The sequence below is a fragment of the Tetrao urogallus genome, assembly GCF_951394365.1.
Source record: "Tetrao urogallus genome assembly, chromosome: 7".
In the NCBI taxonomy this organism is placed as follows: Eukaryota; Metazoa; Chordata; class Aves; order Galliformes; family Phasianidae; genus Tetrao; species Tetrao urogallus.
Window position 1 is genome coordinate 36,426,992 of NC_136820.1, and position 16,677 is coordinate 36,443,668.

Sequence of the window (16,677 nt, forward strand, 5' to 3'; positions counted from 1 at the left end):
AGCGATCCCTTCCCTGTCCCCGTGGTGCCCCAGCTCTGCCTGCAGCACACACCATTTACCCATTTTTCACAGTAAATTGTAGCTCACAATTCTGACTTGACAGCTGTCAATGAAATTTGCTGCTGAAAACTGATTTCAAGCACATTGCCTCCTGGCCAGTCTGCCCGTGCTCCCTGGACAGGATGTTTATGACATTCAGGAGTCTCTCATGTTACTTAGTGCAGTAATGTGGCTCCACGAATAAAAGCCATTTCCAGTCTGTCGGTATCGCATGTAACAAATGGGATCTGCTAAATGCACTTGTCACCAGCGGGAGGGAGAGGAGAAACGATAACTGCAGACTCGCACATGTTGCTGTAATGATTATAAATTATAATGAATGATATTTTTGTATGTTTGCAAATGAGTGTCTGACAGCAGTGCAGAGCGGGAGATACCGCTTGGCTGATCCCGGTGTTTTTGTAATTTCTAAACAGAAACAAGAATTAGAAAATTACTTTGTGGTGGAGCGCAGCTATGTATAACATGAGCGCAAAGGCTGCGGTGCAGCACACGTGTGTCTATCTTATACATATGCAAACGGCAAGACTCGCAGTAAAACCATTATAGTTTGTGATGGCATCAGCACTCATTAGCTGAGATCCAGCCTGTTCCTCCCTGCCAAAGTAAACCCGAGTTATCTCAACCTCAGACTGCACGTTTCCTCCTTTCTCTTTCAGGGGAGGAATGCCTTTGTCACAGGGCATTGCATCTTGGATAGAGAACATCTTGGAAGATGTGTGGAACATTTCATATGAAGGCTGTAATTTTTGCTATTGATTGGTTATATACATGCTGCCCGATGGCTTTGACCATAAATGGGAAACAGTGAGTGTGCAGATACTGCAGAAATCAAGGCTTTTAAAAAGTAACGAGATGAGAACATAGAAAAGCAAATTAGCAATGAGACGTTAATGATGGGACATGCTGTGTTTGGGACATGAAGGAGCCTCAGCTCTGTATGAGGGGAGCCCTGAGTTGGTGGTACCATCACCTCCTGCTTCCCCTTCCTGTCGCTGCTTTTCCAAAGCCAATGTCAGAGGGACAGGGGGCTGCACTGGTGCGGAGCAGACATCTGCTCCATCCTGGAGTGACAGTGGCCTCAAAGTCCCCTGAGCCACACAGAGCATCCCGGCCCACAGGAGTTGGGCAGGAGTACAAGTGTGTTTCTTATACAATCATGGAAAAAAGGCTGTAATGGCACTTCTGGCACCACGGTGTTGCATGACTTTGGCATCCCACCCATGAGCACCGGCGCAGAGCAGCAGGAAGGGCAGCAGTCATTACCTGCTGCAGGCCCCATAGCACTGCCATCAGCATGGGGCGTGCAACCTGCTTTCATTTCAGCTGCGCCTTTCATCATGAAGAAAGGGTTTCGCGTCGTTGTTTATTCATTAAACAAGTCTCCACCAAAACGCGGGCAGAGATATTACATTTGCTTATGAAGCTCGGCATGCGTTATGCCCCATCGCATCCGGAACGGGAACGATCGGTACCCCCTCTCCTCTCTCTGCCGAGCCCCAAGCTCCGCGGGGCGAACGGGGCGAACGGCACGGCACTGCCCGGCACTGCCCCGCACTGCCCCGCACTGCCCCGCACTGCCGCCACCCGGGGGCGCCGCGGGCGGACTCGGGCCCGGGGTCGGCGGAGGCGGCCGTGCCCGCGGCGTTCCCCGCCCGCCTCCCGGCGGCGCCGCGGCGCGGCCAATGGGGCGGCGCGGGGGGCGTGCCGTCCCGGCCCGGCGCCGCCGGTATTTACGGGGCGGGAGGCGCCGCCGCCGTGTCAGCGAGCAGCGCCCGCTGGGCCGCGCAGTCCCCGCCGCACCGCCGCCGCAGCCGGGGCCGGGGCCGCAGCGGTGGCCGCGCGACGGCTGCGCCCGCGGGCGAGCGGCTCCTCGGTGGAGGCGGTGGCGGGCGGCTCGGCCGTGCCAGCGGGGCGGGCTGTGGCGGGCGGGTAAATGGATCGCCATTCCAGCTACATCTTCATCTGGCTGCAACTGGAGCTGTGCGCCATGGCCGTCCTGCTCACCAGAGGTGAGGGCGGCAGAGCGCCGGGGGAGGCTGCGGGGAGCCCGGCGGGACCGAGGGACGCCCGGGGTGCGGCTCCGCGCTGCCCTCGGGGCGGGCGGCCGGACCTTCGTCGGCGTCGCCGGGAGCCCGGCCCGGGGCGACGCGGAGGCGGCCGTCCGGAACCGCCGCAGCCGGGGGTTGGGGCAGGGTGAGCTGCTGCGCCGCGGTACTTCGTTATTTTGGAAGGCAGGCTGTAATTAAGGCTAAATAACAGCCCTGGCAGTGCGGAGGGAGCCTCCCGGCCCCATCAAAGCGGGCAGAGCAGGGAGGGACTGAGTGATGTGAAGTCGCAGATACTGAAACTATGTGCCTGATAATGATATAATTAGGGGATCACAGGCTGCTGGCTGCTGCCGACTTCAAACGCTCCGAGAGAAGCCCGCAGTCTCTCCTGTAGCCATCTTGACTAAAAGCAGACATTTTTCTTTAATAGCTACATACAGTAACAAGAAAGAGGAGGGAACAGAAGGGCATTGTTCGCCGTTTCAAAACACCGAATACCCTTTCTGGCCTTTTGCGTAGCACAGGAAGAAACTTTATGAATTGACAGAAATACAGTTTTAACGCAGCAATACAGAGTCCGTTCTGTTCGACCAGAAACGTGGCTTTAATTAAAAAGCAGTTGCAGTATCCCGATGATAGCCCGTCAGGTTTGTTTACAGGATCGTCTCGGGTCTGTATAGCGCTGAGCGTGGAGCAGGGCTGCGGGCGGTTCAGCGGTGCGTGTATTGCTTCTGGCCCTCGGATAGCAGTGCTGCTGCTGCTGCTGGTGTTCCCGATCTCTGCTTATTTTTAACTTCCTCATAGAGAGAAACTGACAAAAATTACTTTTTCTCTCCCTCCACACGCTCTCTGAAAAAATTACTTAAAATGCCTAGAAAATGATTGTTGCCAACCGCAAACACAAAGGGGCTGCTCCATAGCATGCTGGAAGGGAATGTGTGTGAATTCAAGAGAAATTAGGTTACTCGCGCTGAGAGCCCAAGGGAATCGACGCAGATTGGAGACAGTGAGACACTCCATCATTTGGCTTCTATTAGGCAGTTATTGCACAGCAGCGGGAACTGCAGAGCCTGGAGCCGGCGGTGGTATTCTGGGGGAGCACGGAGGTGGGCAGAGGGCTGCTAACCTGGTTGAGTGTTGTTCACATCCGTCAGAACAACTTCTGGGCTTGCGGGAGGGGGGAAGAAAGCAAGGAAGGGTGGCAGCAGGAGGCTTATGGAGCGATTTCTGGGAGGGCAAGCTGCAGAAGGAAGGTCTGACAATTCATTTGGCTTTCAGGGCTTTGGTGCTGCTCTGATGGCAGATAGACCAGGTGCATTAGTAGCTCATCTCTTCTGAGGATAACTTCAGAAACATGACTTGCTCCTAAACTCTGGGCTGGTGGCACAGTGAGTGTGTCAGGGCTGCAGCTTGCCTAGAAAGAGCGAGTGTTCACTGCATCAGGGCGAGTGTAACTCGTGCCAGCGTGTTTTGGAGAGCACAACATGAAGAGCTTTAAGGAGGGAACATCTTTATTGCTTCCTTCAGAAGTTTTTGAGGCTTCCTGATTTTTTTTTTTTTCATAGAGCTGGTAGAGGATTTTCAGTCTGAGTGTTTCCCCTTCTCACCGCATGTTAGATTCCATGCAAAATCTGGGGGAGCACTTTCAAGCCTCGTAACTTCACATTTGGGTTGGAAGACACTGATTGGTTTGCAGGAATTCACTGTAAGCTGTACTATGTCTATTTTGATGGACAAAAAGAAACCTTTTTGCATGAATGGTTACTTGAGAAAGAATTTCTCTTTCTGTAGAAATTACCAATAGTTGCCCAGTTTCACACAATAAAAAAACTTCCTGACTGGGAGATTTTAGATGGTAATGGTTCTAGCTAATAGCTTTATAAGGTGTTAGTTAAACCTTTTAAATTCTGGCACAGTACTGAGAGGTAATAAACAATTCAACAGTTTCGTTTTTTTTTTTTGTTGTTGTCACACAGACATTTAATGTAGAGTTTTTGTATGTTTATGCCCAGTGAGGAGAAGTGTTCAGTTCATAAAAGTAGAATGCTACTCCTGTAGTAATGATTTAATATAACATAGATGTGACTTTTTTGTAGGACTGTAGGTGTGTATTGCTTTTAGAACTGGGATTTCTTTTTAAATGCAGTGTAATACAACTGCTGATGAGGAGTGGAAGTAGCTATAAAATAGTCTTGTTAGTTTTTTTACTTGGGGGGAGAAAAAAAGCGCCACTTTGACCTTCCTGCCCCTCTCCCTCTCCCCCATTCCCCACCCCTGTTTTAGTGAAATGTTCTTGCTTTAATTCAAAGGGCCACAGTACTACTAATTAAAACAAGTGCCTCAAGGCATTTGCTGGGATTAAAGTTACAAGGAGACAGGCACTGCAAAGCCACGGAAGGGAAACAACCCCCCGCTCTCTTGGATTTACAGTCTAGGGGTGTACCCTGAAAGTGGTACCAAGTTTGACTCGCATGTACTGCTTACAGCTGATAAGAAGAGTGTTTAGCAAAGGGTCTCTAAGGATCCACATTCTTAACTGTATCTTGCACAACTTTATTTTCTAGGTGAAATCAGATGCTACTGTGATGCTGCACACTGCGTTGCGACTGGCTATATGTGCAAATCCGAGCTTAGCGCCTGCTTCTCCAGACTGCTTGATCCTCAGAATACACATTCCCCACTTACTCATGGCTGCTTGGACTCTATTGCAAGCACAGCTGATATCTGCCAAGCTAAACAGGCACAAAACCACTCTGGCACCACCGTGTCCACATTGGAATGCTGTCATGAAGATATGTGCAATTACAGAGGACTACATGATGTTTTGTCTCCTTCCAAGGGTGAGACTTCAGGTAGGGTGAGGAAGCTTCTTTGAAATCGCTCTTGTAGCCTTCAGGCTAGTGGCGGTCAGATCTTGAAGGTCTGCAGTTAGTTTTGTTATTAATGTAAATAGAGACAGCAGAGGGAGAAGCGGGTGGCTGGGTGCAGGGGAGCATATCAGCTGAGTAGCTTTTATGTCTGTGTTAATGTTAGAGGTCTGTCTTGCTTATCTGTGGCATTCCTCCTTAAATCAGCTGTCAGGGCAAGAAATTCCATGTCATGAACACCCTTGGAAACTTCTCTCTCAGTACGGCGCAGTGTGTAGACTCCTTAGACTTGTCAGTGCAGACTTTCAGGGAGTTGCTGATATGTAAGCTGATTGTTGATGCTGAAATAAACCTCACATCTTTCTCCCTCTGCAGGACAAGGGAGCAGATATCAACATGACAGCAAGAATCTTATCACCAAGGTACAGGAACTGACCTCTTCGAAAGAATTATGGTTCAGGGCAGCTGTAATAGCTGTTCCTATAGCTGGTGGGCTAATTTTGGTGCTTCTTATCATGCTGGCCTTGCGGATGCTCAGGAGTGAAAATAAGAGACTGCAAGATCAACGACAGCAAATGCTCTCCCGTTTGCACTATAGTTTTCATGGACATCATTCGAAGAAAGGACAGGTAGCAAAATTGGACCTGGAATGCATGGTGCCTGTAACTGGTCACGAGAACTGCTGCATGACCTGTGATAAAATGAGACATTCGGACCTCAGCAATGATAAGATCCTATCGCTAGTCCACTGGGGAATGTACAGTGGACATGGGAAGCTGGAATTTGTATGACCAATTATTTTTTTTTAATCTGAGCTAAACTTACTCTCTGAACTCTTGAAGGCCTTTGGGTTCTGCTGGACAGGAGCACTTTATCTTAAAAGAAAAACTCTCATAAATCATCTTTGAGAAACAAAAGACCTCTACAAACAGAATCTTGGATATTTCTTCTGAAGGATTCCAAAAGTTATCTTATTTGCACAGAATAAAATACACTCAAATGTATTGTTTGCTTTAAAGTTATGAAAGCAAAAATTAGAAGTTGTAAACACTGTCACCAGGGTTATCTGAACTGTAGGGAGCTGAGAACTGAGTTATTATAATAAACTCTATGCAAGCTCCTATGTTTCCTGACTTATTGTAAAGATTTTTTTTAAATATATATATTTTGTCTGAAACTTGTTTGTGACTTTTTGTTTTAGAAAACAATCGTCTTTTCCTTTTTTTTCTGGGTGGGAATAAATCAGAGTGGTAAATGTGGTAATGCTGTGCAGAATAGTTACTGCAGACATAGCCTGTTTTCCTCTTTGCTGTGGAGAACTAGGTAATTACTTGTGAATGAGAGTGACAGCTTCACTATTTAGTACTTCAGGGACAATGAACTTGCATCCTCCATTCTTGACTATTTTAGTTTTTTTTTTTTCCTTGTGGCTATGTGAGTTCTTTTGAACTATGTGATAACTTTTTCATCTTCTCTGCAGGCAAAACTTACCAAAAAATTTCTCCTGATTCTTATAGTTCATTTTCCTTACTTGCCTCACAATACTTGTTTTCTCTTATTTTTCTTTTGTATGGAACTCTTTTCTTTTGTACTTTCTACTTTCGGATTTTATTTGGGGATGGGGAGGGAGTGGGAAGGAACTCAGGGAAAGCCTCATGACCTTCTCTGTTGTGGGAGTGTGTGTGTGTTTATATATATAATATATATTTTTCCTGCTGCTAACCTCTGAGCACTATGGAACACAACATCTGCCATGCTCTTTTATAGTCTGAGTGTCACATGCTGCTACTTCTGTGTGGGACTGATTAACTGGAGAATCAACAATGAGCTCACTTTAATCTCTGTCTCTTTTTGCTGCTTTTGTATAGGTTGCTTTTTGTCCCAGTCTATGTTTATACACTTCAATGTTTCTTTTTCCTTCAACATGTTGGTTTCTTTCAGTTATTTCTTTTATTCAGTGTCTAGTTGCTATAGTCAAAAGCAACTTCCGGATTATCCAAGGAGCTTATAACTATTTGAAGCTTAAAGTATTTTTCTTGCTTTACTAAGCAGAATTAAACTTTGTTTAAAAGTAGATGCTGCGTAGTGGCAAAAGGAAAATTCAAAATGCTGCTGCTGGAGACAAAATTTAGTGAAAACTTTGTATTCCTCTATGTTTAAATGGTTTCAGAAATGCTTCTGTCTCCTCTTCTTGTTGTACAGTTGAGCTTGTATCCTCTCAAATGAGGAGATCGTGTATGCAAGGGTTACAGAAATTCTGCAGCAATGTTTGGGTCTTGTATACTAGTTGCTGTGGTAGATTGCTTTGGGATATGCAGCCAGAAATACAGGGAGCTGTAAGGAAGGGAAGCCTGGTTCCATGTCACAAGCATTTATTCTTGAAAGTACTCTCTGACGTGTGGTGGTGTTGCTGGAGATGATCAGTGGGCTGTGTAAATAGGAATGCTGCAAATTCATTCATAGTCAAACACGTTGGCCAAGAACCCTGTGAACCTTGGTGCCACCGTGTCCAGGTTTACAGTGTTCAGGTATAACCTAGGGGAGCCAGCTTCATTTCTGTACTGCAGCTTGCTGGCTCGCTCTTCCACAAAGTGCCTGAAGAACTAATTGCTCTTAACGCAGCACATTTCAGTCTCAGAATTTTTCCTTTTCCTGCTGCTTGATTGTGTGGCTGCAATTGCTTTAGGAGCCTGCCTGTGACCTTTCAAAGTGCTGCTTTCCTACAGCAGCTCTATTTGCACCAATACCAAATTCTAGGGCAACTGTCTGCTCTGCCATATCGGGGAATCGTTGGCTGGCAACTTGGTGCAGGAAGGCACGAACCCGAAGTATCTGTCAGGCGTGGCTGCAGCAGTGGTGATGATGTCTGGGTGGGTTATAAGAGCTGATGGCTAAACTTTTCCGCAGATCTGGAGCAGCACATCCTACGGTTCTATAACCATCCCCTGACCTTCACCAGTCATTTGCTGCTGATTTGAATACATAAGGGCCTATTTATACTTGCTATTGAAAAGCTAATAAGAGCAGGAACGTTTCTAATTGGCCCCTCGCTGTGGAGACGTTTTAGAGAAAAGAGCGTGTTCGCCATTCCCGCGGGCCGAGCCCCGGGACAGCACGAGCGGCTGAGGAAGCTTCCAGGCCCCCAAGTCTTCTCGGGGTGGAATCTAGGTTTTCAATTTATCGCAGCCTGTATGCCCAGGGAACGATGTTATGGGCGCTGGTGTCTGTCGGCAGCAGCTTTGTGAGCTGTGAAACGAGCCCTGGCTCTCCTCACTTAAACTCAGGGTCCGAGCGCACCGGGCTGTGCATGCTGTTGGTGAGGGCTCCACAGAGACTGCGTGTTGTGTCTGCAGAGCTCACCAGTACCAGTTTGTCATCACTCCTATAGGCTAAATAAGCTATCATTCTGTAACAAGCGGGGACCTTTGTGCTCTTCCCCGGGTGCTGCGTCAGCGCTCACAAAGCTGCATGAAATCTGCAGTGCCTGGCCGAGGCTGCGGGCAGAGCGGTGAGGCAGCGGCTGACGGCTGTCCTCTCAGAATGGAGCCCTGGCTTTGTCACTGTGCTGCGCGCTCTCGGGTTTCCACTGCAGACAATAACAAGCGTTCCTTTGAAAGTGCAGCGAGCCCTGGAGCGTAAGGAGGACAGCCCTCTCTATGCTAACTGAAAAGTCTCTCAGATTGCAATGAATGAAATCAAACATCCAAGATGCAATTTAGCTTCCCCTGTGCCTCTCTATTTCCCTGACTCTTTCCTTGAAACAATGATTGAGGCTTTTCTTATGGCTCTGCTTCTCCAGTCTTGGGAGCCATTGAGTTTGTATGTCTCCTCTTAACTCCTGCTGAACTGATTCTATTAAAACCCCCTTACACCACAGGGGGCTTGACCTTTTTCTGAAATACTGAATGTGTCTGCTTTGGAAATCACAAACTTCTCCTCCTCTAAAGAGCTTGTAAATCTGGTTTCAATATTGGGTGATTACAGGCTGTGCGGAGAGCTTGAAAGTAAGCGGCCACTTCTGATTTGGAGCTGGGGCCTAGCTGTGTCCTCATGGCAGCCCTGCATGTGCTCAGTGCAGCCCCTGACACCAACAGAGCCTTGGATTAGCAGCCAGTGACTGACCAGGCTCTAGTTTTTTCTAACTGGGATCTTGGGGTCCACTTCTTCGTTGCTGTACAACCTCTTGCTCTGTTATAAATCCAGCAGCCTCTTCACCTGGGGAAAAAACAAGATTTTCCTTAGGTGCAGTGGATGCATCTTCACCTTCTGTGGCAGATGTCATCACTGTTAAAACAAGGGAAAATCCATTGCCAGGCTGCCTGGGATATGCCTGTTTGCTACGCAAGTAAATGAAAGCAAAATTTGGCCTTCCCATGGAAGGGTTTGTGGAAGAAATATGATTGTCACTTGAGGAAAAAGTATCTATGGCCAAAAAAAACCCTCTGTAATAAGGCACATGTTGAGTGAATAAAGAAGGCCTCTGAGGTAGGCAAAGTTGTCTTTATTTCTTTTTTTAGATGTTTTCCCACGTGGAGATCAATAGAAGTGTGTTTGTTTTGTTCCAGTGGCTGGCCACTTTGCAGGAAAAACGCTTCTTCTTGTTTTGGTTCTAGGAGCTACTCAGGGAAATGGTATTTTGGATCTGTCGCTGTTTTATTTCTGGAAGAAAGGTTGTGGAGAGGTGCTGTAAAGTTACAGTTATCTCTGGGGAGGAGCCCGGTGTCTCCAGCATTATGATTTCTGGCTCCATCTAAATAAACAAACATCCTTGTTTTCTTTGTTTCACCTCTAACCCTTGTCTGCAGCCTTTATAATCCCAGTGGGTGAATCCTGAAGTAAAACAAACTGCAAGGGAAGGAAGCCAGGAGGGAGCTGCAGTGCCTGCACATTAACAAAGCTTTGTGCTGCCCAGCCAACCTTGACAAAAGGATTCAATCCTGAGCTGACCTTCCAGGGGAAAAGCAAAACAAAAACCACCTTGACTTGAACTTTCAGAACTGTAAGAGTTTAATGCTTGGTTTGATGTCTCCTAAGAGGAGTGGAGAGTCAGAAATGCCAAACACTTGTCTTGGAAACCCAAATCTTAACAAGTTGTCAGGAAATCAGAGCTCCAAATCAAATGGCTTTGAAAAACTTAGGTTTTGCTCATCACTATTTCCACATCATTCATTGTTTTAAAAACAGACTAGAAATGTTGTGGGGCTATTTATTTATTTATTTATTTATTTTCTCCAACATGACTCTGGGCAGGTTTAACAACGTTGAGTTCTGCTGAACCAGCAGCCTTAAAATGCAGCCTTTCACTGAACTCTTCTGCCTCAGAGCCCAGCCTCCTTCCCCATTGGCAGCAAGGGCGTGAATGAGTCAGTGCTGCTAACCTTGTGAGCAGAGGGGCTGGTGCAAATTTAGGATGAGACTTTCTTTTTTAAGAAGTCTTCATTAAAATTGGAAGGGTGTTTTTCTCTGTAGTTTCACAGTTTTTATTGTAATACATCAGCGGTCATGCAGTTGAGAAAAGCTAGCCAAGTGTGTTTGCCATTTCCCCCGCCTTGGTTATTGGCTACTTTTAAAAATAGTGACTCGAGACAGCTTTTAAAAATGAGGCCTCAGCTTTAATGGCATTTTCTCATACTAGATCAAGCACTCTTTCAGGACAGTTTCTGTGAAGCAGCAGGAGGATGAGCTCCTGCCTTTCTTTTAGTTACATTTCCATTTCTAAAACAAGGGCCACCAAAAAAGGTAAAATCTACATCCTCACAAACTTGTAGCATCCACATGTGACTGACCCCAGGGGACCATTAGCAGGCCAGTGCCAGCACCGATAGCAAACACGGAGCGTGAGGTCAGTCTGCACTATTAGCTTTTGGGCTCGCTTCACCCTAGCAGCCCCAACATTGCAGAGGCAAATCCCCTTCCTGTCACTTAGAAGGAAAATATTTGTGCAGTAAATCTCCTGCTAGCGCTTGGTTGTGTCACCAGGGAGGGGGAAAATGGGCTGGGCGGCTCAGTGCTGCTGCCCGGTGTGTCTGGGAGTGTGTGTATTTGGGTGCAAATCAGGGCTGGTGTCAAACAGGTTGCTTTGAAATGCTCAATTTGTTTAGTTCTGGCTGTGAAGTAGCTATTTCATCAGTGGAAGATTTATTAACCAATTTTTTATGGCTATCAACAATGGCTTAGCTCCTGCAGGGTCCCTAGGATTTTTATTAAGTGCTGTGGGTTACAGAGGCAGGGGTGTTTTATATTGCTCTGGTATTTTAACCCGATGAACTAAGGCCTCTATCCCGTGCTTGCTTCAGGATGTGCATAACTCACCCTGGGTCCCAGGGGCAGTGTTTTGCCATGGAGGCTTCAGAGGCTTTTGCTGAGCACCTGCAGTCACAACAGAACCATCATCTGGCAAAATCCCAATCGTGCCCTTCATGAATAGCACCTCCCTGACACATGAATCTATCAGTGTGGTGCCTTTTAGTGAGTGATTTTCAGCTGATGGGGTAATGGTGATGTGTGTCCTTTCCATCCCTCAGCCCAGCTGTCCTGGGCTGTCTCTTCACGCTCACGATACACAAAGCAGCAATGCAGTTGTGTGGGTGCTCCCATTGTAACCTCTCAGCTGGTAGGATTTCTCATTCCCATTGTCTCTGCAAAAAAAAGTTTCCATCACCAGCAGCCTTTTTTTTTTCATTTTGCACACAAGAAATCACACTATGATTGCTACAACTGTGAAAGAACAACTCTTGGATGCTACCATATGCTCAGGCTGCACATTTGGCTGTAACTCACCTCGTTTTTGCACATGCATGATGATAAAGGTTTTAATCACAAGAACATCTAGCATGTTTTCTCTCCTTCCCTAGCCATTCTCCTGACTGCCTGCCCTGTCAGGCTGCAGTCCCTCCCCAGCTCCTCAGCCAGCCACAGCTCTGTGCTCTGGGTGCCGCTCCCCGCTCTCACTCCACAGGGCTGCAGGCGCAGAGGGGCTGGAGCGAGCTTGCCCTGGCAGCAGGTACTGCTCCCAGCCTCCTTGGCTGTTATCAGTCTGCAATAACATTTCCCTTGGTTTTCTTTCCAATTTTTTTTCCCCTTAGGAGGATTGTAGGTTTGACCAGCATGCAATGACATTTTTAAAACCGAAATCCACCCCTGCTTGGGAAGTAGAACCTGGATCTCCTCTGGGAGCTCTGCCAGCCTGCACCGACCCATGGCCTCACCATGGCATGGGATGGCCGAAATGCCAGGGACTTCATAAATAATGAACATAATCACAGTTCTCTTGGGAGTGACTTTTCACATTCCCATAACTTTCATGGTGGAAGTTGACAACACTTCTTTCTATATCAAGATACAACACAAATAAATCCTGCTGGCCAGTCTTCTTATTACTTGTAAGAAACTCACCAAATTCAGTACCTGCTTAGACTTTCATGCCGCTTTCATTTACAGTAACATCAATGATACTGTAAGTTTTATTCTTAAAGATCCTGTCCCAAAGCATTGCAGTTCTGTTTGTGTTTGGAAGCTAGCTTTAAAACCTGCCGGCAACAGCTTTGTGTTGCAGGTTGGGTTGGTTGGGAGGTTCTGTAATCTCTGTCTTCATTATAGGCTGTTATCTGTGGCTGATTGCCGCGCACTGTACTGACAGCAGGACACCTTTGTCTGTAGAAAGGTTGCTACCCTTTACTTCTCTGAAATGAACTTCGTCCCCTCATATCTGCTGGCAGTCACTGGCACTCCTTTCTGTCTGCTGCAAGAGCCACTCAGCTCCTGGGCCCCCCATGCTCCCCAGCAGCTCCGTCCCTGTCCCCATTCCCCTCCTTGCTGTCCCCGTGCATCCAGCCAAGCGCTGTGAGTTCTACTGGCATCCTGCAGCTCCCTGAAGGGACACAGCACACAGCAGCCACCTTATCGCAGGTTATTACTGAACATACACAAGCACTACTAGTGACCAGCGTAATCCACTTTTTACGGGTATAATTTGACTTTATTTTCTATTTGCACAAGGTGGCTTGGGTGGAGTGCTGTGTGCACTATCAGAGAAGCAGGCAGCTCCACCTCGGGGCTGGAGCCAGCACCCGGCATCGCCCCCTGCACCTCAGCAGATCTTTGTGCTCACATGAGGCAGGCAGACTTTCTTCTGCCTTAGCAAGCAGACTATAATGGCATGGTAATCTGCAGTATGTGGCCAAATACTCAGTGACATTTCCTGATTCAAATGGCAATCGATGAGTGTGACGTTGCAGGGAGTGCAGTGCTGGGTGACCGCCCATTGAGCGCAGCCAACCTCTTATCAAAGCAGTGGATTTCCTCTGATAGAACACCATATCTGCATATTAATATTTGATAGGTTGTGGACAACGCGCAAATTTGTAAGGAATAAAGAAATAGCCTGAGAACTGACTGCTTGTAAATAGTTTCCAGAGTATTTCATTACATATAACGCGTTTTTAAGCAAGTCATTGGCAGTATGGGATTCCTGAGTCTATACTTAAGGAGAGCACAGACGCAGGACAGACTGCTGCTGTCTGTGTAATCACAGCCAGGGATGTCTCAGTCCTAGCACCATCTGACAGAAACCTCCACCACAGCAAGATTGCAGGAGTCTACTACCTGTACGAGTCAGTGAAAATGGATCAGAAATACAACATGCAGCTGTGCTTTCTAGTCTTTATTCAGTGTCTGATCCCACGTATTTCCTCCACAACAAAGCATATTCCTCCTTTCAGCAAAAGTTGCCCACCTAGACCTACAAATGCTAAAGCCATTGTTTTCTTAATTTTTTCAACATTGTTCTAAAAAGCTGGCATGAGGTTGCAAACCAGAACAGTGGAGTCTTGCTAGAGAAAGTCACTGGGAGATTTTCCCTGAGCCAAAATGGAATGATTTGGCACAAAAGGAAGCGTATGAAATACCAGAGTATATGAAATCTAATTTCTTTCCTGAAAATATCAACAATAGTTGTAATAGTAAGTGAGTCCCTTAAGATGTAGCAGCTAGAGAGGGTGATATCATTGTTAAGACTGTCAGGACACACTATATGGAAACATTGACCAGAAGATGCAAAGGTACTGTGAGCAGGAAAAATCAAGCAGCTCCCTAAAACAGCCAGCTGCTAACCTTGCAAACAGGGCCGGCTTGAGTTTTAAGCCAGGACTACACATCCAACTGCAGCTGCACGAGCCAGCAGCCTTTGCTCCGGGCAGCTAGGGTCAGGGTGCCTTGCCAGGGCAGTGGCACTGTCCCTGCTGTCACTGTTACCAAACAGCTCTTGGGATTTTGTGTGAGTGACAGCTTGACCAAAGGTCTCCTGTTGCCCCGGAAGGTGTCTTACCTGTTGAGCTTTGGGTTGCACATGTTCTAAAAGGAATAAAAAGACATATTTATACAATGAATAAATATAAATAAAATCTGAGTATGAATCTTTTGACTGAGGCCACGATTATGCGATTAATTTATGAGTAGGTATTATGTAATTCATTTTACTGTTGTGTTCTTATACATAATGCTGCCCATGGGAAGAGAGACGGTTCTCTGGAAAATCTTTTGGGATGTTTTGTTCCAGGAGATGCACTTCCAAGGGCGCTGTGCTTCTGGGCTGTGTCCTTAGACACCATCCTTGCCACTGGTGTGCCTGCAGCTGCAGGTGCTGGGAAGCAGCCTCCTGGGTGTGCCCAGGCCAGGCCTGCCTCGTTCTATGGATGTATTGCAGAACTGTTTCCCCAAAGCCTGTGCCACATTAGAAATGGTTCACAGAGTCACAGAATATCCCAAGTTGGAAGGGACCCTGTCATAAGTTTTCCTTCATAGACTGTTGCCTCTGTTTTTATCTCCCTTCCTTCCTTCCCATTTTGTGGGGCTGGGGTGGGGGGAGGGCAGGGGCCTACTGCCCCCCCCCGTCACGGGCATAGATTGATCTAGTCAACTCCGCGACAGGCCCAGAAGGATCACTGGGTTTCCTTCCTTCTTTTCCCACTGACAAAGAAAACATTAATACCATATTTTAAAAATAAAGTAAAAACCTTAAAATTCTGCTCTAAAGCTGTGCATGTGGGGGAAAATCCCTACTTGGCCAGAGGAGGAAACAGTAGAGACATAGCAACAACTGCTGCTAAGCCTGTTTATGTTTGTTCTCCCCAAACCATGAGGGCTGTAAGAGCCCTGCGAGTAAATACCATTAGTCACCAGCGGCTGGTGGCAGAGCGGGGCAGTGAGTCATGGCCACCTTGGCTCTGTCCCTTCAAGGCCTGCCTGGCACCAAGCCCACACCACAGGGCTCCTCAGCCCCCTTCTTGGAGACAGAACAGTGGCTGCAGTAAGGGGCAGTGGGCTGGGCCCAGCTGGGATGTGGGGTGCTCTGAGAGGAAGGGTCATTCTTCAGGAGCAGCGCTTACATGCAATGGGAGACCTTGGAGCTTCACTGCAGTCCTTCTCCAGCTCTGCTCTGCAAGCCCCCAGTGACCAAAGGACATTACCTGTCACAGACCGAACGGCTGCATTTTGTGAATCTTGTGCAGAAAAGGAGATCAGAGGCAGCAAGGGAGGGTGCTGCCATTGCTGCCGTTGATGGTTACACTGGTGATGGACTGCTCTTTAGTTCTGGCGGGCTTTCCACATGGAGCATGCTGCTAGGGCAAGGACTGGCAGTAACATGGGAGTTACTTCCCATGGAAAACACAAGCACCTTTGGGCTAGGACACAGAGTCCCAGCTTAGCAATCACACCTCAACAAGGAGTAGAATTGAAGGAATCTTTCCAGTTTTGTATGAAGTGATTTTTTAAGAACCTATATAAGCTGGGGGCCAACATGACTCCTGATTTGCTTCTCTGCTTGTGCCCCTCAAGGCAAACAGATGGAAGCTTAATCCTGTACCCTCAGTGTCTCTGGATAGCAAAGCTTTTGTAAAAATGGAGCCTGAGATCTTAAAACCTAATGTTTTGTCTTGTATATCTAGATAATTGCTGTGGGCCAGATGCAAGGAGAATAAAGTGGTGAGGTTAGGCAAGCGGGAAATGGCAGCAAGTGAGAGCTAGATAATGGAAAAAATAATTCAAAATGATTTTCTTCATCTCTCTATGTACTGATTTGTTGCTAGGACAAAGACAGATGGAAACAAGCTTAATGGATTCTTCTCTGCTCCAGAGGTTTCAGACTGGGTGAACTGAATTCCTGCCAAATTAGGGAAATGTCCAGGCATTTCCTATCCAAAAGAAAAGCAAAACAAAGAAATAAGGAGACTTTACCTATTCCAGATTTCTAGCAGAATAAGTACTAATTCAGGCAGAAGTGGCAAAAATTGGTCTGACTCTTCCAGCTTGTTTCTTGCTGCAAAGCAAGACTGAGTGTAAGGCACATACAGCCCACTGCAGCAGGGAAGCGATGCATAACTGCATGGGGCCGGATTCATAGAATCATAGAATTGTATAATGGCCTGGGTTGAAAAGGATCGCAATGATCATCTAGTTTCAACTCCCCTGCTATGTGCAGGGTTGCCAACCACTAGACCAGGCTGCCCAGAGCCATGGGCAGGTGATGCCAGGCTGACCTGGCCTGGTACTAGCCATGGCTTTCTGCAGCAGGATGCTGAATCAGCTGATGCCCTTCCCAACTGCTCTTAGAGTGTTGAGGTCCTTCTCAAAGGCTTTTGTGCCAGAGAAGTAGTATCCTTTGGAAAGCAGAACCAGTGTATGCTCATGCCTCTGTGGAA

General features: G+C 47.2%; 1 protein-coding gene across 1 annotated transcript; it reads left to right on the plus strand.

Annotated features, from left to right (window-relative positions):
- Positions 1-1,996: 1,996 nt before the first annotated feature.
- Positions 1,997-5,769, plus strand: BAMBI (BMP and activin membrane bound inhibitor; the record flags this gene model as incomplete). The annotated part of the gene is made up of 3 exons (XM_079538308.1): positions 1,997-2,072; positions 4,676-4,963; positions 5,354-5,769. 3 exons carry the CDS (start codon positions 1,997-1,999, stop codon positions 5,767-5,769), a joined length of 780 nt encoding a protein of 259 aa, XP_079394434.1.
- Positions 5,770-16,677: the final 10,908 nt, after the last annotated feature.